The 24824-nt window shown below is 40.6% G+C and overlaps 1 protein-coding gene across 5 annotated transcripts in view; it reads right to left on the minus strand.

The window, feature by feature from the left end:
• dapk1 (death-associated protein kinase 1) overlaps positions 1-24824 on the minus strand; it is a 265283-nt gene that overhangs the window by 25745 nt on the left and 214714 nt on the right. For all 5 annotated transcript variants that reach the window (XM_087997448.1, XM_087997453.1, XM_043713274.2 and 2 more), the window contains 3 exons: positions 18792-18930; positions 17851-17971; positions 11303-11491 (listed from right to left, as the gene is read on the minus strand). In XM_087997448.1, coding sequence (XP_087853574.1) covers positions 11303-11491; positions 17851-17971; positions 18792-18930 — 449 coding nt within the window. The remainder of the gene's footprint in view (positions 1-11302; positions 11492-17850; positions 17972-18791; positions 18931-24824) is intronic.

A 24824-nucleotide genomic window follows, 5' to 3' on the forward strand; every position in this document is an offset into this window, starting at 1 on the left:
TCAGCTGACTGCCTCAGCTGTTTGGTTTCAAGTATCTCTGGACTTTGGAGTTCATCTAAGAAAAATAAGCAAACAGTGAAATTCACAGCTGATCTTCGAGAAACCTGTGTGGGGGAACTCACAACACAGCAGCAGCTATGTGGCTGGCTTTTAAAGTGTAACCTTACTGTTTTTGTAAATCTACAATAGTGAAGAGAGTAGATTCTTTCTCAATTGCATGTTTTTACTGAGATCTGAACCTTGATTAAACTGTAAAGATATAAAACATAGCTACGAAGTTATCCTGGAGGAGTGTTTTTGAGAGCAGTAAGACTGTGCTACTTTCTGGGTCTGTAGATTGTTAAAGTGCAAAGATGGCCTTTAGTAGAGCAGTGTGCTCTTCCTGTCAGATATGGGAAATTAGGGAAAGTTTCCGTGTTACTGATGATTACGTCTGTAGGAAGTGCATTTAGTTGCAAATCCTATTGGATTGCACGGATTGGTTGGAACAACAGTTACAAGCAATGAGGAATTTACAGGAGCTGGGGTGTGATGGATGGCAGCATCTGTGCAGAGAAATCAGGGTTAATGTTTCAGATCCAGCAACCCTTAATCAGAACAGAAAACTGTACTTGAAGCAGTAACTCTGATTTCTCTCCACAGATGCTGCCAGATCTGCTCAACTTGTCTAGCAATTTCTGTTTTTGTTACATTTTAAAGCTGCATTTGAGACTTCAACTTATGTACTTTCCCATTATCTATACTGGTGCAAAGGTGTCTGGCCAACATCTACTTTGCTCAGCTGTTATGCCCAAAATGTGAATATTTTACTTCTGTATGCTAGACAGGAATCTTAGAAAAGCCATGATGCATTTAAAAATATGTTTCAGCAACATTATTTGGTGGAATCCAAGATTCATCCGTTTATTATGAAGTATACAGAATTCTTATTTAAATGCTAGTGAGGAATATCCAGTTGTCCGCAAGCTGTGCATACGTTAAACTGTTAAAAGCATGCACAGGAAAAGCACAGAGGCACAAAGTTTAGAAATGAGCAAATGGTAGTTTATGGCATTATAAGGATTTGGGTATCTGAAGACCCTTAGTTTTCAGTAACCAGTGCTATCAGCAATGTGCTGATTGTGCTGTGTAATAAACTCAAATACCAGCTTTCAAGCTGTAAAATCTATGTTAAAATTTACTCTCAATAATGCACATTCTTACAAAAAATATAATTGAATTAGTTAAAAGAGGACTAGACATGGAAAATAATGTTGTTATATATTAAAATATATGAAAGTTACAGTGCAAACAGTAGCAACTGGCCTACATAGTCTCTGCTTGCATTTACGCTCTATGCAACTAAAGAGTTGAAATCATGTTTACCTACCCTGCTCCCACATCCCAAAGATCTTTTTCATTCTGCTTTTGTCATTTACAGCAGTCACAAGTGTAAGACTGATGAATTGCCAGGTACTCTCTCACAGTGGTCAATTGAAATTGCAAAAAGACACAGTAAATAATTAACTACAGAATTATTGCAAACCATCCTTTCGAACTGGTCAATTTGTTGCACTTCCATTGTACTGATACAATAAGGTGATCAACAATCTGTTGTATTAAGGCAAATGTTGGGTTCAGTACTCATGATACAGTGTACTGTGATACATGGACCAAGTCTCATGGAATGAGAAATGATAGAATGGCTCAGGTTTTCTTGCATGAGTGAGTTCAGTCGCGTCGACTTAAATTGTTGTCTAGAATGCTGAGCTCACTATTGATAAGTTCCCATGTATTTTTGCTACATATGCAAAGAAACAGGATGTGCAATACAATGGCCACTTTACATCCCAGTAGATTGTGAATACATCAACAATGGCAATTTTATATTTCAAAGTTATTTTATGCAAATCTGAAATATGGTACTCTTCTGAAGTGCAACATGGATTGGCAGGCAGACGTGAGTGAGAGGATGGGTGCAAAGGATAGGAGGGACAGTAAGACTGAGTTGAAAATAAGCCTGTTTTCCTCCTCCTCCCTTCCCAAAAATCTATCCATGGAACAGGCTGCGAGATAAGCAAACACAGGCTGAAAGACAATCCACTCCCAACTCCATTTTCATGTAAATGCTGCTGAGGCCAGGTTTGAAAGTGCCCCAGAGGTAAAGTAAGGTTAGTATTACATACAGTAAACCCAACTCCTTAGCTCAACCCAGTTCCAATTCCTTTGATGAGGTCTTTGAGTCTTGTCTTTTTTTCTCTTTCTACATCTGCTTCTTAGCCAAAGATACGTGGGTTTTATTAGTTAGCTCTGCTATTGGTCCTTTATAAATGGTCATTTTTATTAATTTAAATTATCTATCTGATGCTGTGGCATTGTTTATCTTGCTGAAGCTCATCTTTCCTGTTAGGAAAACCTTGCCTTCCTGAAAATTTCCTTCAAGTGGAATGTTTCCTAACCAAAAAGGTTGGGCAACTGTGAGTTAGAATCTGGATATTCATTTCAATGAGAACACCAAGTCTATTCTCTAACTTCGAGGAGAAAGTGAGGTCTGCAGATGCTGGAGATCAGAGATGGAAATGTGTTGCTGGAAAAGCGCAGCAGGTCAGGCAGCATCTAGGGAACAGGAGAATCGAGACGTTTCGGGCATTCCTGAAGAAGGGCTAATGCCCGAAACGTCTCGATTCTCCTGTTCCCTAGATGCTGCCTGACCTGCTGCGCTTTTCCAGCAACACATTTCCATCTCTATTCTCTAACTTCCTTCATTTTGAGGATTTAAAGTGAAACTATTGACTAGAAACATGTAAATGACATATTATAATGTGGAGGTACCGGTGTTGGATTCAGGTAGATAAATTTTAAAATCACACAACACCAGATTATAGTCCAACAGGTTTACTTGGAAGCATAAGTGTTCCAAATAAACCCATTGGACTTTAATATGGTGTTGTGTAATTTATAAATATGCTGTAAAATGTGTTGCTGGAAAAACGCAGCAGGTCAGGCAGCATCCAAGGAGCAGGAGAATAGACGTTTCGGGCATAAGCCCTTCTTCAGGAATGAGGAAGGTGTGCCAAGCAGGCTAAGATAAAAGGTAGGGAGGAGGAACTTGGGGGACAGGCGTTGGGAATGCAAAAGGTGGAAGGAGGTTAAGGTGAGGGTGATAGGCTGGAGAGGGGTGGGGGCGGAGAGGTCGGGAAGATGATTGCAGGTCAAGAAGGCGGTGCTGAGTCCGAGGGTTGGGACTGAGAAAAGGGGGGGGGAGTGGGAGGGGAAATGAGGAAGCTGGAGAAATCTGCATTCATCCCTTGTGGTTAGAGGGTTCCAAGGTGGAAGATGAGGCACTCTTCCTCCAGGCGTCATGTTGCCATGGTCTGGCGATGGAGGCAGCCAAGGACCTGCATGTCCTTGGTGGAGTGGAGGGGGACTTAAAGTGTTCAGCCACGGGGAGGTTGGACTGGTTGGTGCAGGTGTCTCAGAGGTGTTCACTGAAACGTTCTGCAAGTAGGTGGCCTGTCTCCCCAATGTAGAGGAGGCCACATCGGGTGCAGCGGATGCAGTAAATGATGTGTGTGGAGGTGCAGGTGAATTTGTGATGGATATGGAAGGATCCCTTGGGGCCTTGGAGGGTAGTGAGGGAGGTGGTGTGGGCGCAAGTTTTGCATTTCTTGCGGTTGCAGGGGAAGGTGCTGGGAGTGGAGGTTGGGTTGGTGGGGGGTGTGGACCTGACGAGGGAGTGGTGGAGGAGCACCGCCTTCTTGATCTGCAGTCTTCTTCCCGACCTCTCCGCCCCCACCCCCTCTCTGGCCTATCACCCTCACCTTAACCTCCTTCCACCTATCGCATTCCCAACACCCCTCCCCCAAGTCCCTCCTCCCTACCTTTTATCTTCGTCTGCTTGGCACACCCTCCTCATTCCTGAAGAAGGGGCTTATGCCCGAAACATCGATTCTCCTGCTCCTTGGTTGCTGCCTGACCTGCTGCGCTTTTCCAGCAACACATTTTCCAGCTCTGATCTCCAGCATCTGGAGTCCTCACTTTCTCCTAGTTGATTTTTTAACTACTACCAGGTTACTAAGAGTACTGTGAAAAATGATAGAAATGCAGTAAAACCACAATTGTTATTGTTTTCAGGGCTAGGATAGGCTTTGAGAATTCAATGAGTACACCACACTTATTCTCTAATTTCATTCATTTTGAGTAATTTACAATGAAACAATCTATTGACTATAAACATGTCATTGCAAGATCACTAGGAGTGCTGTAAAAAACAGGAGGAATGTAGCAAAATCACAACTGTTATCATTTTCAGGGCTAGAATAGGTTTGGAGAATTCACTTCCAACTGCTGTGAACATGAGCTAACGGAAGGTCTACTCCCATACAAACTTGGGAATACGATGTTTTTGCAATAACGGAGATCTATCTTAAAGAAGGGAAGGACCAGGTGCTAAATATTCCTCGATAGAGGATATTCAGGAAACATAGGATAGGAAATTTGGGAAAGGAAACGGGAGAGGTAGAAGCATTGGCTGAGAATGTAATTGGAAAGTGCTGGAGAGAGAGGATGCTTAAGTAGTCAAGGACAAAATAAGTTAAGAAGGAATAAAAGTGCTATTACAGTACTGAACATATTCTATACGTAACCAAGTTTTGGGAAGATAACTTAATATAGACTTGAATAGTGATAGTGTAAAGGGAAGAGAATGTAAGATTAACAGGGAGATTGATCTTTTACAATTGTTTAGTTTATTTATAATTACATGATCAAAACATATTCATCTATTAACCTAACGTTATATTATTCTGCCTAACTATAACCTATACAATCTATTACTTTCATATCAGGTGACTCTGCTTAGCTTCACTTGACAAAGAGGTACATGTTGATAGCTCCTTGAAAGTGGAGTTGCAGGTAGATGGGATAGTGAAAAAGGCGTTTGGTATGCTTTCTTTTAATGGTCAGAGTATTGAGTACAGGAGTTGGGAGGTCATGTTGCGGCTGTACAGGACATTGGTTAGGCCACTGTTGGAATATTGCGTGCAATTCTGGTCTCCTTCCGATCGGAAAGAGGTTGTGAAACTTGAAAGGGTTCAGAAAAGATTTTCAAGGATGTTGCCAGGGTTGGAGGATTTGAGCTATAGGGAGAGGCTGAATAGGCTGGGGTTGTTTTTCCTTGAGCATCGTAGACTGAGGGGTGACCTTATATAGGTTTATAAATCATGAGGGGTATGGACAGGATAAATAGACAAAGTCTTTTCCCTCGGGTGCGGGAGTCCAGAACTAGAGAGCATTGGGTTAGGGTGAGAGGGGAAAGATATAAAAGAGACCTAAGGCAACCTTTTCACACAGAAGATGGTACATGTATGGAATGGGCTGCCAGAGGAAGTGGTGGAGGCTAGTATAATTGCAACATTTAAAAGACATCTGGATGAGTATATGAATAGGAAGGGTTTGGAGGGCTATGGGCCAGGTCCTGGCAGGTGGGACTAGATGAGGTTGGGCTATCTGGTCAGCATGGACGAGTTGGATCGAAGGGTCTATTTCTGTGCTGTACATCTCTATGGCCCTATGACTCTAAGTATGTCAAGGGATTTCACTTGGTGACAATGCAAGTACTTTCAACCTGTAAGACTGAAGGGGCTCACATTCTCAGGCTCTGGTGATGTCAATAAAGGAAGGCGAGAAAAGATTGACTGCACGAAGGAAGAAGACGACATAGCAGATGCATTCTACATTGGCTTTATTTTAGTATGTGGTGTTTTAGCAGAGAAAAAATTCTATTTGACTAAAGTTATATTTATGTTAGAGATAACTTTGTAACAAGATGCATTTAAATTTATGACTCTTATAATCCTTTAGAATTGTATTTCCCAAGACAACACAGTGACTGAATGTACAAGAATATCTCACCATCTTTTAAAGCTTTTAGAAGCAATAAACTGGTCCAAAATAACAGTAAATTGGACAAGTATGGACTAATTTGTCAAAGGCAAATCATTTTGAACCAATTTGATTGAGTCTTTTGATGAAGTGACAGAGCGTTGAAGAGTGAAATGTGGTCGATGCATTTGGCATTCCAATAGGTGTTTGATAAAGTGCCATGAAGTAGCTTTGTCCACAACATTGAGGTCCATGGAAAAAGCAACATTAGGAAGAATACAAAGCTGGATATGTTATAGGAAACAGAAGTAGTGCTGTTTATTTTTATACTATTGAATAATTTTCTTTGGGGTCCCCCCATGGTTGCTATTAGAACCACAGCTTTTTTCAATCCACATTAGTGAACCAGACTTGGTGAGAGAGTAAAAATTCAAAATTTATACATGACACAAAACTTGAAAAATGCATTAGCATTAAGGTGCTTTACCTGAATGCTCATAGTATTCGTAACAAAGCAGGTGAATTAACGGAACAAATCATCGTGAATGATTATGATGTAGTAGGCATCACAGAGATGTGGTTGCAGGCAGGTAAACATCCAAGGATTTATAACTTATCAAAATGACAGGGAGGTCGGCAGAGGGAGCGGGGTTGCCTTGTTAGTTAAGAATGAGATTAAATCTATGGCACTGAATGACGTACGGTCAGATGATGTGGAGTCTGTGCGAGTAGAATTGAGGAACCACAAAGGCAAAAAGACCATAATGGGAATTATCTACAGACCCCCAAAAGCAGTGGTTAGGACCAGGATTGCAAGATGTACTAGGAAATAAATAGGGCATGTCAGAAAGGCAAGGTCACGGTGAACATGGGGCACTTCAACATGCAGGTGGACTGGGTGAATAATGTTGCCAGTGGATCCAAACAAAGAGAATTCATGGAATGCTTACAGGATGGCTTTTTGGAACAGCTTGTGATGGAGCCCACAAGGGAGCAGGCTATTCTGGACTTAGTGCTATGTAATGAGCTAGACATTAAAGAAGATTTTAAAAGTAAGGGAACACTTAGGAGGCAGTGATCATAATATAGTAGAGTTCAGTCTGCAGTTTGAAAGAGAGAAGGCAAAATCAGATGCGATGGTGTTACAGTTAAATAAAGGTAATTACAGGGGTATGACAAAAATTGACTGGAAGCAATGAGGAAGACAGTACAGCAACAATGGCAGGAGATTCTGGGTGTAATTGAGGACACAGTACAGAGGTTCATCCCAAAGAAAAAAAAAAGATTATCCGGGCTGACAAAGGAAGTCAGGAAATATGTCAAAGAAAAAGAGAGAGCCTATAAAGTGGCCAAGAGCACTGGGAAATCAGAAGATTGGGAAGACTACAAAAACAAGCAGAGGATAACCAAGAGAGAAATATGGAAGGAGAGGATCAAATATGAAGGTAAGCTAGCCAGTAATATTAGAAATGGTAGTAAAAGTTTCTTTCAATACATAAGAAACAAATGAGAGACAAAAGTAGACATTAGGCCGCATCAAATTGATGCTGCAAGTTTAGTGCTGGGAGATAAGGAAATAGCTGAAGAACGTAATAAGTACTTTGCGTCAGTCTTCACAGTGGAAGACATGAATAATATCCCAACAATTAAGGAGAGTCAGGGGGCAGAGTTGAGTATGGTAGCCATTACAAAAGAGAAAGTGCTAGAAAAGCTAAAGGGTCGAAAAATCGATAAATCTCCTGGCCCGGATGGGCGACACCCTAGAGTTCTGACAGAGGTGACTGAGGATATAGCGGAGGCTTCCAAAAGTCACTGAGTCAGGGCAAGTCCCAGACAGTTGGAAAATCGCTGTTGTAACTCCCTTGTTCAAGAAAGGATCAAGACAAAAGATGGAAAATTATACGCTGATTAGCCTAACCTCAGTTGCAGGTATAATTCTAGAATCCACCTTAAGGATGAGCTTTCTAAATTCTTGGAAGTGCAGGGTCGGAAAAGAACAAGTCAGCATGGATTTAGTAAGGTGAGGTCGTGCCTGACAAGCCTGTTAGAATTCTTTGAAGAGGTAACAAGTAGGTTAGACCAGGGAGACTCAGTGGATATTATCTATCTAAACTTCCAAAGGTGCCTCATGGGAGGCTGTTGAGTAAGGTGAGGGCCCCTGGTGGTCGAGGTGAGCTACTGGCATGGATTGAGGATTGGCTGTCTGACAGAAGGCAGAGAGTTGGGATAAAAGGTTCTTTTTTGGAATGGCAGCTCGTGACAAGTGGGGTCCCGCAGGGTTCAGTGTTGGGGCTGCAGCTGTTCATCTTATATATGGTGCTTGTACAGGACGTTGGTTAGGCCACTTTTGGAATTTTGTGTGCAATTCTGGTCTCCTTCCTATCAGATGGATGTTGTGAAACTTGAAAGGGTTCAGAAAAGATTTACAAGGATGTTGCCAGAGTTGGAGGATTTGAGCTATAGGGAGAGGTTGAATAGGCTGGGGCTGTTTTCCCTGGAGTGTCAGAGGCTGAGGGGTAACCTTCTAGAGGTTTATAAAATCATGAGCGGCATGGATTGGATAAATAGACAAAGTCTTTTCCCTGGGGTGGGAGAGTCTAGAACTAGAGGCATAGGTTTAAGGTGAGAGGGGAAAGATATAAAAAAGACCTAAGGGGCAACGGTTTCACGCAGAGGGTGGTACATGTATGGAATGAGCTGCCAGATGAAGTGGTGGAGACTTGTGCAATTGCAACATTTAAAAGGCATCTGGGTGGGTATATGAATAGGAAGAATTTGGAGGGATATGGGGCGGGTGCTGGCAAGTGGGACTAGATTAGGTTAGGATATCTGATCGGCATGGACGAGTTGGACCAAAGAGTCTGTTTCTGTGCTGTACATCTTTATGACTATTAATGAGCTGGCTGAAGGGACAGGGGGCGAAGTTCACCGATGATACGAAGTTAGGCTGACAGGCAGATAGTACTGAGGTGGTGGGGAGGCTGCAGAAAGATTTAGACAGCTTAGGACAGTGGTCCAGGAAATGGCTGATGAAATTCAATGTGAGCAAGTGCGAGATCTTGCACTTTGGAAAAAAGAACACAGACATGGACTAATTTTCTAAACGGTGAGAAAACTCAAAGCAGAAGTACTGGGATCTGGGAGTGCTAGTCCAGGATTCTCTAAAGGTTGACTAGCAGGTCGAGTCCGTGATTAAGAAAGCAAATGTAATGTTGTCATTTATCTCGAGAGGATTGGAATATAAAAGCAGCGACGTGCTTCTGAGACTTTATAAAGCTTTAGTTAGGCCGCATTTAGAATACTGTGTCCAATTTTGGGTCTCACACCTCAGGAAGGATATACTGACACTGGAGCGTGTCCAGCGGAGATTCACACGGATGATCCCGAGAATGGTAGGCTTAACATATGATGATTGGTTGAGGATCCTTGGATTGTATTCATTAGAGTTTAGAAGATTGAGGGAGATCTAATAGAAACTTACAAGATAAGGCCTGGCTTAGAAAGGGTGGACACTGGGAGGTTATTTCTGTTAGGCGGGGAGACTAGGACCTGTGGGCACAGCTTTAAAATTAGAGGGGGTCAATTTAGAATGGAAATGAGGAGACATTTCTTCAGCCAGAGAGTGATGGGCCTGCTGAATTCATTGCCACGGAGCGCAGTGGAGGCCGGGATGTTGGGTGTCTTCAAGGCAGGGACTGATAAATTCTTGACCTTGTAAGGAATTAAGGGCTACGGGATCATTGTGGGTAAGTGGAATTGAAATGCCCAGCCATGATTAACTGGCAGAGTGGACGTGATGGAACGATTGGCCTTGCTTCCACTCCTATGCCTTATGGTCTAAATTGTAAGGACTACTTAGGCTGACGAAATTGGCGGATAAATGACAGGTGAGATTGTTGAGCGATATGTTTGGAAGAATGGGGTGTGGCAATAGAAATTAAACAGTACAATTTTAAAGAGGTTTCAGGAACAACAAAAGCTGCAAAGTCAAAAGCAATGTTGTGCACGTTGAGTGGTTAGGAAGACTCAGCTAAGTTCATGGCTTATCAGGCAGCAGTGACTCCTTGCCCCAAATGCTTTGAAGACTTGGACAATCTATAACAAGTACCTCAAAGCACTGAAAAAGCACAACAATCACAGCCCACATAAGATCATCCAGATTCAGTGGCAACAAGAGTGATCCAACATGAGTATCCTTTCCAAAGCCAACGTGCCCATTATTGAGATACTGAAAACTCAAAACTAGCTTCGCTGGATAGGACATCTCATTTGTAAAAATGACACCAGGCTTCCACAGTACTGAAGAATGGGTTTCAATCATGCTTAGCTACTGGATAAGGGCACAATATGTTTAAATCAGTCTTATGTAATATTGACAGTTTTAGCTCAAAGCATTGACACACATTTCCTTGCGAAACTGTTTTCAAATGTAACAAGAATAGAGGGAATAATGCAAAGTTAAAAAAATCATTTGAGTCATGTAAGGGTCGGGAAAATAATAGGAATATATAGAAGATGGATACAAGTAAGGGACAAACTCAAAAACTGGGAATACAACTTGAGATTTTAGAACAGGCATAGAGGGACTGTAACCAATTATTAAAAATAGAATGCTGTATGGTTTTGTTTGCAAATTTGGGGCCACTCTGAGCCCACATGCTGACCAAATCAGCATTCTCCTCTTATGCAGTGTTTTCTCCTTATTTTTGTATTTCTTGGGAATTATCTTGATGAATGTAAGATGAATAACCAACAAAATAACCTTTTTCTCAGCAATACTCAAGTTCTGCACAACTCAATGACTATTTCAAGATCTAATTCAATCTTGCATCATACAGTCATGTTAGAGGGTAGGATCAACAGTGTAACTAAATCTAATAATGTTAGCACAATAAGACAAGCGTATCCTCAACGATGTCTGTGGAACCAGCCATAAAGAAAAAGAGAGAACTTCGGTTAACAGAATAGAAAGAGGTACACCCAGTCAAATTAACCATTGAAAGCCTGTGCTCCATTAAGCACTGACTGAATCCACTGCCTTTCTTATCAATCGTTTGTATTTACAATGATAACTTTAATAAGTTCTGTGAAAATAAACTTTTACTTGGAATGAGTCTTGTAACTAATCAAGGTGAGTAAAGCTTTAAATTGACATTTTCAAACTGTTTCTAGCTGTAACTGACGAGGTGTTACAATTAAAGTGATTCCCAAAATCTTACAATCGTAAAACACAATTACATTGGCAATTGAACCTATTTTGTTGACTGAACTTTATTGGTAGATTACATATAATGAATAAAATACAGTAGATAGAATTGAAAATCACAAATGTAGGGCAATAGCATCATGAAAAATAAACTGTTTGTCAATCACGATTAATTAATTGTAAAGGTAACAGAGGCTACATTTGACTCTGTATGAATGACTAAAACGCACTTACTTCTCCCAAACTGTGGAGTTGTTGGGCCACTTCCCTCAGATCTTCTTCACTCACCAGGGGATTAATTTGGTTCTGAACATCATAAACGAATTGTTGCCATGACATAAACTGGTTGGGTCCATTTTGTTTTCTCCAAGAAGGCAGTATAGAGATGATTTTCTCACAGAGGAATGTCATGGGTAGACAAGTCTAAATGAATTCAGAACATTTACATTGCTTAGTCATTACTTTATACAATAAATGAACATTGCAAGCAGGCTTTAAAAATTATATGTTGAAATAATTGCAGCCAATTAAAATAATGTTAATATACAAACTCTGTAAAGTATATTTTCCTAATGCTTTCCCTCTTCTGAAGGCAATAACTTACCGTGGGACACTAATCTTTCACCAGCAGTAGCCTCCGGATTTCCTGAAGTACCATTTCTTTCACAAGCCAGTGAATTCCCCTGACTACTAATCAATGGGAGCATCACATTCTGCCCTCACATGATGTCTACTCAAGCTTTTTAACAAGAATTAATGAATGACATTCAAGAACTGAATGAACTGAACTGTCTCTCCCTAGCCTGGATCTTTCCTGGTTTCTATTGCTCAGGACTGTATGAAGTAGGTCATTCATACACCAAATTAAGTGGACAGCATATTGAGGTACTTCATTAAAAATGAGTTTCCAAATGATAAAGGCCTCTTTTGCTCCCCTTGTTCTTTCATCAATAAGATGCTGGTGCTTTTGCACTAGAAGCAATTTTAATTTTAAAATTAAAACGCTTAAAATATTATATGGACAAAATTCAAAAACTTTTCAAAGCATCCAAAGACATTAACAGTGTCTTCTGTAGGGAACTCGAGAAGTGTCACTAGTGGTGTGCCATAAGGATCTGTTTTGGGTCCACTGCTGTTTGTCATTTTTACAAATGACCTGGATGAGGGCGTAGAAGGATGGGTTAGTAAATTTGCAGACAACACTAAAGATTGGTACAGTTGTGCATAGTGCTGAAGGATGTTGTAGGTTACAGAGGGACAAAGATAAGCTGAAGAGCTGGGCTGAAAGGTGGCAAATGGAGTTTAATGCAGAAAAGTCTGAGGTGATTCACTTTGGAAGGAATAACAGGAATGTAGAGTACTGGGTGAATGGTAAGATTCTTGTTAGTGTAGATGCGCAGAGAGTTCTCTCAAAGTTGCCAGATAGGGCTGTTAAGGAGGCATATGGTGTGTTAGCTTTTATTATTAGAGGAACCGAGTTTTGGAACCATGAGGTCATGCTGCAGCTGTACAAAACTATGGTGCAGCCACACTTGGAGCATTGCGTACAGATCTGGTCATCACATTATAGGAAGGATGTGGAAGCTTTGGAAAAGGTGCAGAGGAGATTTAATAGGATGTTGCCTGGTATGGAGGGAGGATCTTACGAGGAAAGGTTGAAGGACTTGAGGCTATTTTTGTTAGAGAAGAAGATTGAGAGGTGACTTAAATGAGACATATAAGATAATCAGAGGATTAGATTGGTTAACAGTGAGAGCCTTTTTCTTCAGATAGTGATGGCTATCAAGAGGGGACATAGCTTTAAATTGAGGGGTGATAGATATAGGAAGATGTCAGAGGTAGTTTCTTTACTCAGAAAGCAGTAGGGGCGTGGAATGCTCTGTCTGCAACAGTTGTAGACTCACCAACTTTACGGGCATTTAAATGGTCATTGGATAGGCATATGGACGAGAATGGAATAGTGTAGGTTAGATGGCTTCAGACTGGTTTCACAGGTCGGCGTAACATTGAGGGCCAAAGGGCCTGTACTGAGCTGTAATGTTCTATGTTCTATAAGCAATCAGCACACTTACAAACGAGTAACACCCAGGGTGCAATGTTTATCTCAAAAACAGAACGGTGGCACAGTGGTTAGCATTGCTGCCTCACAGCGCCAGAGACCCGGGTTCAATTCCCACCTCAGGCGACTGACTGTGTGGAGTTTGCACATTCTCCCAGTGTCTGCGTGGGTTTCCTCCGGGCGCTCCGGTTTCCTCCCACAGTGCAAAAATGTGCAAGTCCAGCGAATTGGCCATGCTAAATTGCCCGTAGTGTTAGGTGCAGGGGTAAATGTAGGGGAATGGGTCTGGGTGGGTTGTGCTTCAGCAGGTCGGTGTGGACTTGTTGGGCCGAAGGGCCTGTTTCCACTGTAAGTAATCTAATCTAAAGGGTCACTGGGAGTGAAACATAACTGTTGAGTTTCTCCAGACCTGCTGAGTTTATCCAGTACTTTCTATTTTTGTTTCAGATGTCCAGCATCCATGGGGTTTTTTTTGTTATATTATTGCGATGCCTGTCGGCATGAGAATCTGAGAAATGACAACTATCCTCCCTAGCTGAGGTAAGGAAATTCAAGGTGGGAAAAATTAAACAGAGCTCAATTTACTACACCTCATTATCCCTGCTGGAAAATTGACAGGTAGCAATCATGCCAGAATTTTTATAGAATTTTATAGAATGCCTACAATGTGGAAACAGGCCCTTCGGCTCAACAAGTCCACACCAATTCTCCGTAGAGTAACCGACACAGACTTATTCCCCTATATTTACCCCTGACTAATGCACTTAACCTAGGCATCCCTGAACACTTTGGGCAATTTAGCATGGTCAACTCACCTGGCCTGCACATCTTTGGATTGTGGGATGAAACTGGAGCTCCCGGAGGAAACCCACGCAGACACGGGGAGAATGTGCAAACTCCACACAGACAGTTGCCCGAGGATGGAATCGAACCCAGGTCCCTTGCACTGTGAGACAGCAGTGTTAACCACTAAGCCACTGTGCTGCCCACCTTAATTTTGGATTTGAAATCTCCATGGTCAAACAGCTTTTAAACACTCACTTAAAATATACTGTGTGACAGTGAAGCTAAATATTTGACCACTGAGTGCATCAATTTTGAACTCAATCATGACATAGGTAACTCCTAGAGTGTTTACAAAAAGTGAGAAAGCACTTACTATCTTTCACTTGCTAAATCAGGGTATTGAGTCAAGTTGTGAAATCTTTTGACCACTGAGTAAGACCAACTCACAGTAGTTAGAAAAGGTCTCTGTGCACAATAGATTATTCACATGTTGCTGAAATGTGGCCTATTATATAAACAGATGTGGCTCAAAGTTTGAAATTACTTCCACAGGAAACAGTTTAGTATTATAGTCAAAGCACAGGCATTCATATCAGTTACTGAGGCAGCCAAAACAGAGATAATGAAAATGACAAGGTAGATTAGAGTGAGAGGAGTGCCAGAAAAGACGAAAACAAAGAGGAGGAGAAGACAACACAAAAGTAAATACCAAGTATCATAAAGTAAAATATCAAGTTTGAAAAAAGTTCTACTTGTAAGAAACAAAAACACAAAATCTTGCAAATAGTTTTATTGTGCCAATAACTACATGCCCAGATTAGTTTCTGCCCAGGATAAATGGAAAGGAATAGGGGAAAAGTGCTGGAAAGGTTGGCACACAGTGGTTAACCTTCTAAAAGGACATCTCAATAAGGAGTAATAATAAAAGTTCAAAAATATATTCTGTGAAGTTCACATGTCACTGTTGATTATTTTCATTTGATAAACAATATAAAATTGGAGGTTTTGTGGGATCAAATAAAACCATGTCAGCATTTGGATACAATCTTTGAAACCTGCTGTTGACATTGTACTTGGATTTTTAGTGTTATATTCGCATTCCTCTAAATGCAAATGGGACACTACAAAAATGTGGGTAACAAAACCAATTGATCATTGTGGCCTAGCACTCAGTGTTTGTTGCAATGACACCAATCAAAAGCAGCTTTTAAATTGTTATCAGTAGAAAGTTTAAGCTGCTGATTCCTGAAGTCTAGATCATAGACACTAACAAAGATTTCAGCATAAACTTAGCAGTTTCACGGATGTCAGTTTCTGGATGTCTCGCCTTTATGCTGACAATGCACACAATCCATTAAATGTCAAAACCTGTTACAACATTGCTGTTTATGTTTACTTATCAAATGAGGAAGCCATTTGGCCCCATGACAGAAAAAGAGCTTAGTCAGTGTATACAGTATAACCTGGCCAGTAATTAGATTATTTAAACAAAGCTTCCTTTCCTTCCATCAGCCCTATGTCGAGTTATGATTTGTAACACAGTGTACATGAGCAAAGGTCAAAAATCGAACGACACCAGGTTGAAGTCCAACCGGTTTATTTGAAATTGCAAGCTTTCGGAGCTCAACTCCTTCCTCAGACATGGTATGATAGAGAGGTATAAGACAGTATTTATAAACCAAAAGTTAACAACTTTAAAATTTGGATGACTCCAAATGTTAACTCTTTTCTCCTCATGGATGCCAACAGACCTGCTTAGCTTTTCCAGTAATTTCGGTTTTTGACTCTTTCCTTCCTGCCTGTCCTTTCAAAATGTCTTCCAGCTGAGCTACACCATTCTACACTATCCCTGCATCCTAGATTCCCATAGTATCCAGTATCCTATTGAGTTCTGTCTTGAACATATTCGAAAAGTTAAATATTCACAGTTGGGGTAGAGAATTCCAAAGATTCTTATAGGCCAATCTGTTCGCATTCCTTTATGTTAAAAGCAAACACACCTTTTGTTTTTTGGTTGATTGTTGTAATTACGTTAACTTTGCCACCCAGGTCCCCTCTGAATACCAACATTTTTGTGGCCTGATATCATTTTAAAAGTTCTGATATTCTAATTTTCCTATCAGAGTGGATTACTTCACAAACAAAAGCAGAAATTGCTGGAAAAGCTCAACAGATCTGGCAGCATCCATACTGTGAAACCAGGGTTAACATTTTGGATCCAGTGACCCTTCCTCAGAACAGACTGAAGGAGGGTCACTGGACCTGAAAGGTTCACTCTGATTTCTCTCCACAAATGCTACCAGACCTGCTGAGCTTTTCCAGCAATTTCTGCTTTTGTTTCTGATTTCCAGCGTCCACAGTTCTTTTGGTTTTTGGATTAATTCACAGTTGTCCACATTATAATTCATCCATTACATTCTTGTCCACTCAATCTACTGTATATTTTTGCAATTTCTGTGTATTCTCTTCATAACTCATTTTCTGACGTTTACTATATGATGTCCTCCATCCAATTTATTGCAACAGATTGAAAATAGCTGAGTTCCCCAAGTACTGACATTTGTAATACCTTTCTAGTTACTCATTTCTCAATGATTTTTTGAGATCGAGAGCTGCCCAAAAATTTGGAAAACTTATGAGAATGAGAAAACTGAAACATCCAGCACACATAGCAAAGTTTACCCCAGTATTGTAACTTTTGACTTTAATCATACAATCATCATGACACAGGAGGTGGACACTTGGCTCATCAAGTCTTAAGCAACCTCATTGGAGCAATTCATCAAATTCCATTCCTCCACTCTATCCCAACAGCCCTGCAAGTTTAATTTCGTCAAGCTCTTATATAATTTTATTTTGAAATATTGACTTTCTCTGCATTCACCACCCTCATTGGCAACACATTCCAGGTCATTACAACTTACATTCTGCCTATTTGTCCTGTGCAACATCTTAAAAATGAGGCCCTTGTCTTTCTAGCATCAGCTAAGGGGAAATAACTTTCCTTTTTCTTAATTACATAACTTGCCACAATCATGTCCACCTTATTAAATTTTCCATCTATTTTTGACTCTAAGGAGAAAACTATAAGCTTCTCCAATCTAAACTTATCGCTAAAATCCCTCCTCTGTGGAATACTTCTGGTAAGTTGTTTCTCACTCTCTCAAAGACCCTCAAGTCCAACCTAAAGGCAGGACATCTGTCTTAATCAGAGCTTTGTAAAGGTTCAACTGCCTTAGTTCTTTGAACCTGGATTCCAAATGCTATTTAGTATCAATATGTCCTTTCACTTTCAAAGATTATGCATATGCGTCGCCCCATTGTCCCCATAACACTCATTAACTCTGTATTAATTCTTCACAGAAGCACAGAACTCATACAAGAATAGGATTCTCACGATTCCTTATACCAAAACACGCATCTCAAGCTTCTCTACTAAATTTCATCTGTCACTTGTCCACCAATTCTGCTCTGCAGTATCTTATTGTCTTGGGGAACATCGCTGACTACCATCCTTCAGTATGAAGGACAACCATCTAACATGATGCTGTTTTTCTGTCCTTAATCCAATTTGTTTTTAATTATCCAAGCAGGAATTGATCCTTCATTCCAACATAGTCAACTTGCTAAGCGATATTTTGCGAGATACTTTATCAAATGTTTTTCAAAAATCCATTTGGATAAGGTCTACCACGGTTCCTATCAACTTTATATTTTATTTCAAAACATTTGATTAAGGTTACTCAAAAAAGATCTGCCTTGTGCAAATCAGCATTGCCTTCCGTTAATTAACACAAATCACTCCAATGCATAACTCATTCCTTGATGTCTTCTCAAACCTTACCCACCACTGATGTTAAACTGGCCATCCTTACACTCATTCTGGAGCAAGCGTTCACATTTGCTATACATACAGAGTGTTGCACAGGATACTTACAGAAAGAATACTATTCCTTAATTCCAGCAGATGATTTCGTAGCAGCTTCATGTCCTTAGATCCAGAAGCACCAGTGTCCAGCACAAACAATTTATCAGATATGTGCATATCGTTTCCAAACCTAAGTATACAGAAGGGGATTATACAAATTGCAATACTGATAGAGAATGCAGTTGATCAGTAAAGTTTAGAAGAAGGTTAGTGCTACTGGAAGGAATACTGAAATCACAGGACACTGGTTCCCACCCAGGTATATCAGAAATAAATACACTTATCATAAAGTTAAACCAAACTTCAATAACGGGATAAACATTAAAAAATACATTTAAAAAAAACAAACTGGTTAATGGTGAGAAATTTTGGAAGGTTAGCCTGGATTCTGCAGTTATAATGTCACAAAAACAAAAACAAAAACTTTAGACTAAATAATGCCCACCAGTTACGGACATTATTTTGACGTTACTGCATACTCCAGATTGTTCCATCATTACAACATTCCTCAATAAGTGAAAAAAGTCACCATTTTTAACAATGAGTTGTGGCTCCAGTCACTATTTATGGAGTTACAAGTATAGCTGAATTCTTCATAGAAAAGGTGCTAACAAAAGGGAAATAGTTCACACAATTCTTTTCTCTCAAGCTCTGGAAAATAATGAATGCATCACATTCTGTTACAGGTCAGTATGAATCAACCTTGGTAGATTATGATAATGAATTACAATGATTATATTTATCCTATCTTCCCCACTGAATGCCACTTCCGATAATGCAGAACTCCTGCAGTATCAATAAGAGTGCTACACGCTCAAGTCCTGGACTGGGGCTCAAATGCACAAGTTTGCACCTGTAAATACTCCCAACTGAATTGAACTGGGAATGGATAGGGCACTCAAGGAAAATGAAACCTTTGAAAGGCAATTCAGATGAATTTGGCTACTTACCTACTTTTTATTTCTTTGAGAAGTGACAGATCTTTGTCATAACCAAACTCCCCTCCAAATGAACGGGGACAGTTTACAATATCTGCATGTGTGGCAACAAGAACAACCTGCAAAGGACTTTTCAGCTTTCCACCAAATGCTATCAAGAGAAGAAATCATTTTTGAGTATAAACATAAAACAGTCTGATCATTAGTTTTGTGTTCATTGTGACTCCAGTCTCATGGTATTTAATATGTCAGGTATACTGTTAATCCCTTGCAATGAAATATCTACTATTGTAACTGAAAAAGGTTTAAATCCTAGTTAATTCCAAGCTTAGGCGACATGTTCAAGTTTCTCAACAAATTTAGCAACCAACAACAAAACGACATGTGACTGTTTTGTTTTGGTTCAGAAACTTATTAAATTAGACTAGATTACTTACAGTGTGGAAACAGGCCCTTCAGCCTGTCACCTTTAGAAATGCTCATCAAAGGCCATTAGACAGACAGTAAACATAAGTTTGCATTCAATTACCTTTAGTCCTTTTTTTTCCCCATGGCTGGGAAATCAAAGAATTCGCTTTTGAGGAATACTCCTATTAAATCAATGAAATCTAAAGGCTGTTTATTTCATTTTATTAAGCATGCAGTGTGTGGGGACTTGCTTTACAGCTGCATATATTTTACAAAGGTAAAGTCACCATAACCTTCCCAGGCCACAAGGCTCCTCTTTCATTAGAGAGACACACCTGGGTGGGGGGTGACTTAACCTGGTGTCAGGTGAAGGGTGAGGTTGAGAACATAGAACATTATGGTGCAGTACAGGCCCTTCAGCCCTCGATGTTGCACCAAGCTGTGGAACCAATCTGAAGCCCATTTGTCCTAAGGAAGGGAAGATCCATCAGGGAGTCTATTAACACAATTGGCTGGACAGCTGGTTTGTGATGCAGACCAATACAAGTGTGGGGTCAAGTGCCCCCTGATTGATGTTACAATGAACGACTCTCTTTCTTAAATTCTTCCCTCATCTGAGGTATGTAACCCCAGGTTGAACTACCACAGTCATCCCTCTGTATGGTCCTTTGAGTCTATGCTGACTTTACCTTTACTTGTTTTGTTGACTGTTTAAAAAAAGCACATATCACAAAAATGCCCAAAGTGCTCCCAAAATGTCCTACTTTTTACTAACTAACTTATTCTATTACTAGTTTGAGCACTAACACATTTGTTTCATTACTGAGTAAATTTTAAAACAGAGGCACTTATAAAATGATAATGACAAATTTTATTAGGCCCACACAGGCAGTTTGCAACATAGATTAATTTATTTTAATGGCTCTTTAGTGCCATCTGCTGGGAAGATAGTATTATGTAAAGTTGCTTATCAGAACGCAGACATAAATTATGTAAATACGTTTTATAGCTTGGCCTGGCTGCATACTTATTTAGGTAGTCAGACTTTTGATTGAAAGACAATGAAGGACTGGTGAAAAATCTGCAAATGTCGACTGGATGCAGCCTAGAGGGGAAATCAAATGTTGGTGTGCCTATGCACTAGCTGTTCTTGTTCTTTCTAGGTTGTAGAATTTATAGCTTTGCAAAGTGTTATCGCAGGAACTTTGGCAAATAGACATAGTTCACTATGGAGATGGTACACACAATGCCTCCACCTTGGACTGTCCGTGGACAAACTGACAACGTAGGGTGGTGGCTCAGCCTATCAAGTTGGCTGCTTTGTCCTGGTTGATGTTGAGCCTTTTGAGTGATGTTGAAGCTGCACCCATCCAGGCAAGAGGAGAGTATTTTATTACAATCCTGACTTGTGCCTTGACAGGAGTAAGTGCTGCTGAAATAGTAAAGCTCTAAATTATTTAATTAAAAGAAATTATATACACATCATAGCGCAAAACTTCTGCAGCACGAGATGCTGGAAAATTACAGCACTTCATAAGTGGCAAAATGCAAATACTTCAAAAGCCACTTCCAATGCATGAAATAGCGAATTTTAAATTTAATTTACATGATGTGAGCATCATTGGCTGGGCCAGCATCTATTGCAAATTTTAATTACACTGGAGAGGGAGGTGGTGAGCTATCCTCATAAATTGCTGCAATCCTTGGGTTGTAGGAAGAACCACAGTGCTATCTGGAAGTGAATTCCAGGATTTTGACCTGGTGCTAGCGAAGGAATGATGACATAGTTCCAAATCAGGATGGTGAGTAGCTTTCAGGGGAATTTGCAGATGTTATTCCCAGTGAGAAGCGACAGAAGAGGATTCTTGGAGAAGTCAGCTGGTTTCGAGTAAGAGTCTTACTTTGATCAGCAGCTGGGAACCAGAACCAGAAAGGCCAGAGGGAGCAGGTAAAAACTTGAGCTCAGGGCATTGACTTTGATACATCACACGGGAGTATTGTGGGAGCTGCACTTCGTTACATCACAAGTACAAAAATGACATTTTGGACAGAAGGGTTCCTGATTGGTCAGCTGTGGTCAGGAGATTCTATTTTTTCATACCTTGGAATTCCATTAACCAAATACCCATGAGGTTTTAGAGTAGTGGGATTTACAGTAGTACCTACAGTGTTGTTTACAGAACATCGTAATTAATATTTGTTAGTGAGGATCCAACACTAGGATCCATCTAGTTAACTAATTTAATAGAAATTTATTTTTATTTAACTAGTTGCTGGGGCTGAAAATGGCAGTGTGGTAGCCTGCTTCTCCTGCAAAATGTGGGACATAATTCAGTTTGAACATCCCTGACAACTACATCTACAGGAAGCATATCCAGTCCTGCTCCTGTAAGACCACATGATCGTTTGCAGTCGCAGTTGGATACACTTAAGAACATGCAGGAAGTGATAAGTATCCACAGAAAAGAATTTTAGAGGCATGGTCACCCCCAAGGTTCATGCAGAAAGATGGGTGACTGCTCTAACAAATGTATCGTTTTGGATATTGTTTGGGTTGGGGGTGGGGTGGGTGGGCAGTGATGGTGGTGACTGCCTGCCAGGCAATGGTGACAGCAGCAGCTGCAATAGTAGTTCCACAGCTGCCTCTGTTGTACGGAAAAAATGGTCAAAGTGCAGTAGTAATAGGGGACTCCACTGTCAGGAGTACAGGTAGATGTTTCTGTGGCTGTAAAATAAATTCCAGGTTGGTATGGTGCCCCCTGGGGCTAGCATTAAGGAGGGCAAGAAGCCAGGGGTCACATATGCAAATTGTATTAATGTCACAGACAGAAAAAGAATGACAAAATCCTCAAAGAGAGTTCAGGAAATTAGGTATTAAGTTGAAAAGCAGAACCGCTAAGGTTGTAATCTTGGGATTACTCCCATGTCACATGCCAGTGAGGCCAGGAATAGGAAAACAATACAACTAAATACATGGCTAAAGAGCTGGTGGAGGAAGAAGAGCTCAGACATATGGATCACTGGAATTTCTTCCAGAGCAAGTGGAACCTGTACAATAAAAAGAACAAGTTGCATCTAAACTGCAGTGGCATCAATATCCTGGCAGGGAGGTTTGCTAGTGTTACTTGTGAGTGTTGCAGTGTGAACTGGAGCAATATGTCAGCCAAGGGAAATGGCCAAAGAAGAGTTAGAGACTCAGGCCAGCAAGACTCAAAGGAAAAACCAGGGAGAAGTTACTGAACAGAGTAGGACTGGTGGTCCGAAGTGTATTTGTTTTAATACAAGGTGTACAACAGGTAAGGCAGATAAACTTAAAGTGTTGATTAGCACATATAATTGTGATGATCTTGTTGAGAGGGGTCAAGATTGGCAGCTTAACTCTGGGATTAAATGTTTCAGACAAGATAGAGAGGGATACAAAAGAGGTGGGGGAGTTTGAGTTACAAAATGGGAGAATATCACAGCTGTACTGAGGGAGGACACCTTGGATGATTCATCCAGTAAGGCCCCATAATCGACCTCAGGAACAGGGCAGGCCCTTGGATGGGGTTGTACCACAGGCCTCTCAATAGTCAGCGGGTGACAGAGGAACAGATAAGTGGACAGATTATGGAAAAATGTAAAAACTACAGGGTTCTTGTGGTGAGTGATTTTAACTTACCCTGTATTGACTGGGACTCCCTTAGACCCAGAGGCTTGGATGGGGATGGGTGGAATTTGTTAGGTGCGTTCAGGACAGTGTTTTGAAACACTATGTAACTTGGGACATGGCCATACCAAACTTAATAACGTGGAACGAGCCTGGTCAGGCAATCGAAGTTTTGGTGGGGGTGCATTTCGAGAACAGTGACCATAATTCTGTAAGTTTTGGGTTACTTACGGATAAGGATACGAGTAGTTCTCAGGTCAAAGTACTAAACTGGGGAAAGGATATTTGGCAGGTACTGTTTGAGGGTAAACCCATATCTGGCATATAGAAATCTTTTAAAGGTCAGTTGATTAGAGTTCAAAACCAGCTGTTCCTGTGAAAATGAAGGATAAGAATGGCAAAATTCAGGAAACCTGGATGATAAGAGAAATTGCGAGCTTAGTCAAAAAGGAAAAGGATATTTTGCAAGGTTTAGGAAACTGAAAATAGACAGATTCCTTGAAGACTATAATAAAACCATGAAAAGAATTTAAGCAAGGAGCTCGGAGGATGAGGGGCATGGATAGGATAAATAGACAAAGTCTTTTCCCTGGGATGGGGGAGTCCAGAACTAGAGGGCATAGGTTTAGGGTGAGAGGGGAAATATATAAAAGAGACCTAAGGGGCAACGTTTTCATGCAGAGGGTGGTATGTGTATGGAATGAGCTGCCAGAGGATGTGGTGGAGGCTGGTACAATTGCAACATTTAAGAGGCATTTGGATGGGTATATGAATAGGAAGGGTTTGGAGGGATATGGGCTGGGGGCTGGCAGGTGGGACTAGATTGGGTTAGGATATCTGGTCGGTGTGGACAGGTTGGACTGAAGGGTCTGTTTCCATGCTGTACATCTCTATGACTCTATGACTAAAAGGGCCAAGCTCAACCGTACAAGCATGGAGTGCTGCCTCACCAAATTGTCCTTGGCAAACAGGATTAAGGAAAATCCCAAGGTGTTTTACACATATACAAGAAGCAAGAGAGTAATTAGGGATAGGGTGGGCAAGGACAATGCAGTGAATTTGTGCATGTAGCTGGAGGAAGTGCATGAAGTCCTTAATGAATACTTTGCATCGGTATTTAGAAAGGATAAGGATATGGGGGAATGCTGACATTCTTGGGATCGCTAATACAAAAAAAGGTTTTGAGTGTTTTGAAAAGCATTAAGGTAGACAAGTACACAGACCTCATGGGATCGATTTCAAGAATACCGAGGGAGGCGAGCGAGGAAATTGCTGAGACTTTGTACAAATTTTTTGTATCCTCTTTAGTGACAGGAGGGGTTCCATAGGAGTGGACCATAGCCAATTTATTCCTTTGTTAAAGAAGGACAACAGGGATAATCCAAGAAATTACAAGCTGGTGAGCCTTATGTCAATGGAAGGGAAATTATTGAGAAGATTCTTAGGGATAGAATTTACTTACATTTGAAGAAATATGGACTTGTTAACGATGGCAACATGGCTTAATACAGAGAAGGTTGTGTGTCACAAACCTGTTTAAGTTTTTTTGAGAAAGTGACAAGATGATTGATGAGAAAGGGGAGATAGATATTGTCCAAATAGACTTCAGCAAGGTCCCTCATGGTTGGCTGATATAGAAGGTGAAGTCACATGGGATCTGTGGTGAGTTGGTAAGATAGATACAAAACTGGCTTAGTCAGAGAAAACTGACAGTAGCGGTGGGTTTTTTTTCCAGATTGGAGATCTGTGATCAGTTGTGTTCTGCAGTTATCAGTGCTGGGAGCCCTATTGTGAGTAATATAAATTCTAGATGTAGGTTTGTGAGCAAATCTACATCCAGAACCTCAACTTGAGTTACAACTCTTCTTAAACCTCACTAATGTGTATAAATGATTTGGAGGAGAATGTAGGTGGTCTGATCAGTGTGCTTGTGTATGATAATGTAATCAAAGTTTACAGGCGAAAAGTGGGAACAGGGTACTGAGTTG

This window comes from Chiloscyllium plagiosum, unplaced genomic scaffold, assembly GCF_037043375.1.
Source record: "Chiloscyllium plagiosum isolate Xiang-an unplaced genomic scaffold, Cpla_swu_hap1 HiC_scaffold_2, whole genome shotgun sequence".
Lineage (NCBI taxonomy): Eukaryota > Metazoa > Chordata > Chondrichthyes > Orectolobiformes > Hemiscylliidae > Chiloscyllium > Chiloscyllium plagiosum.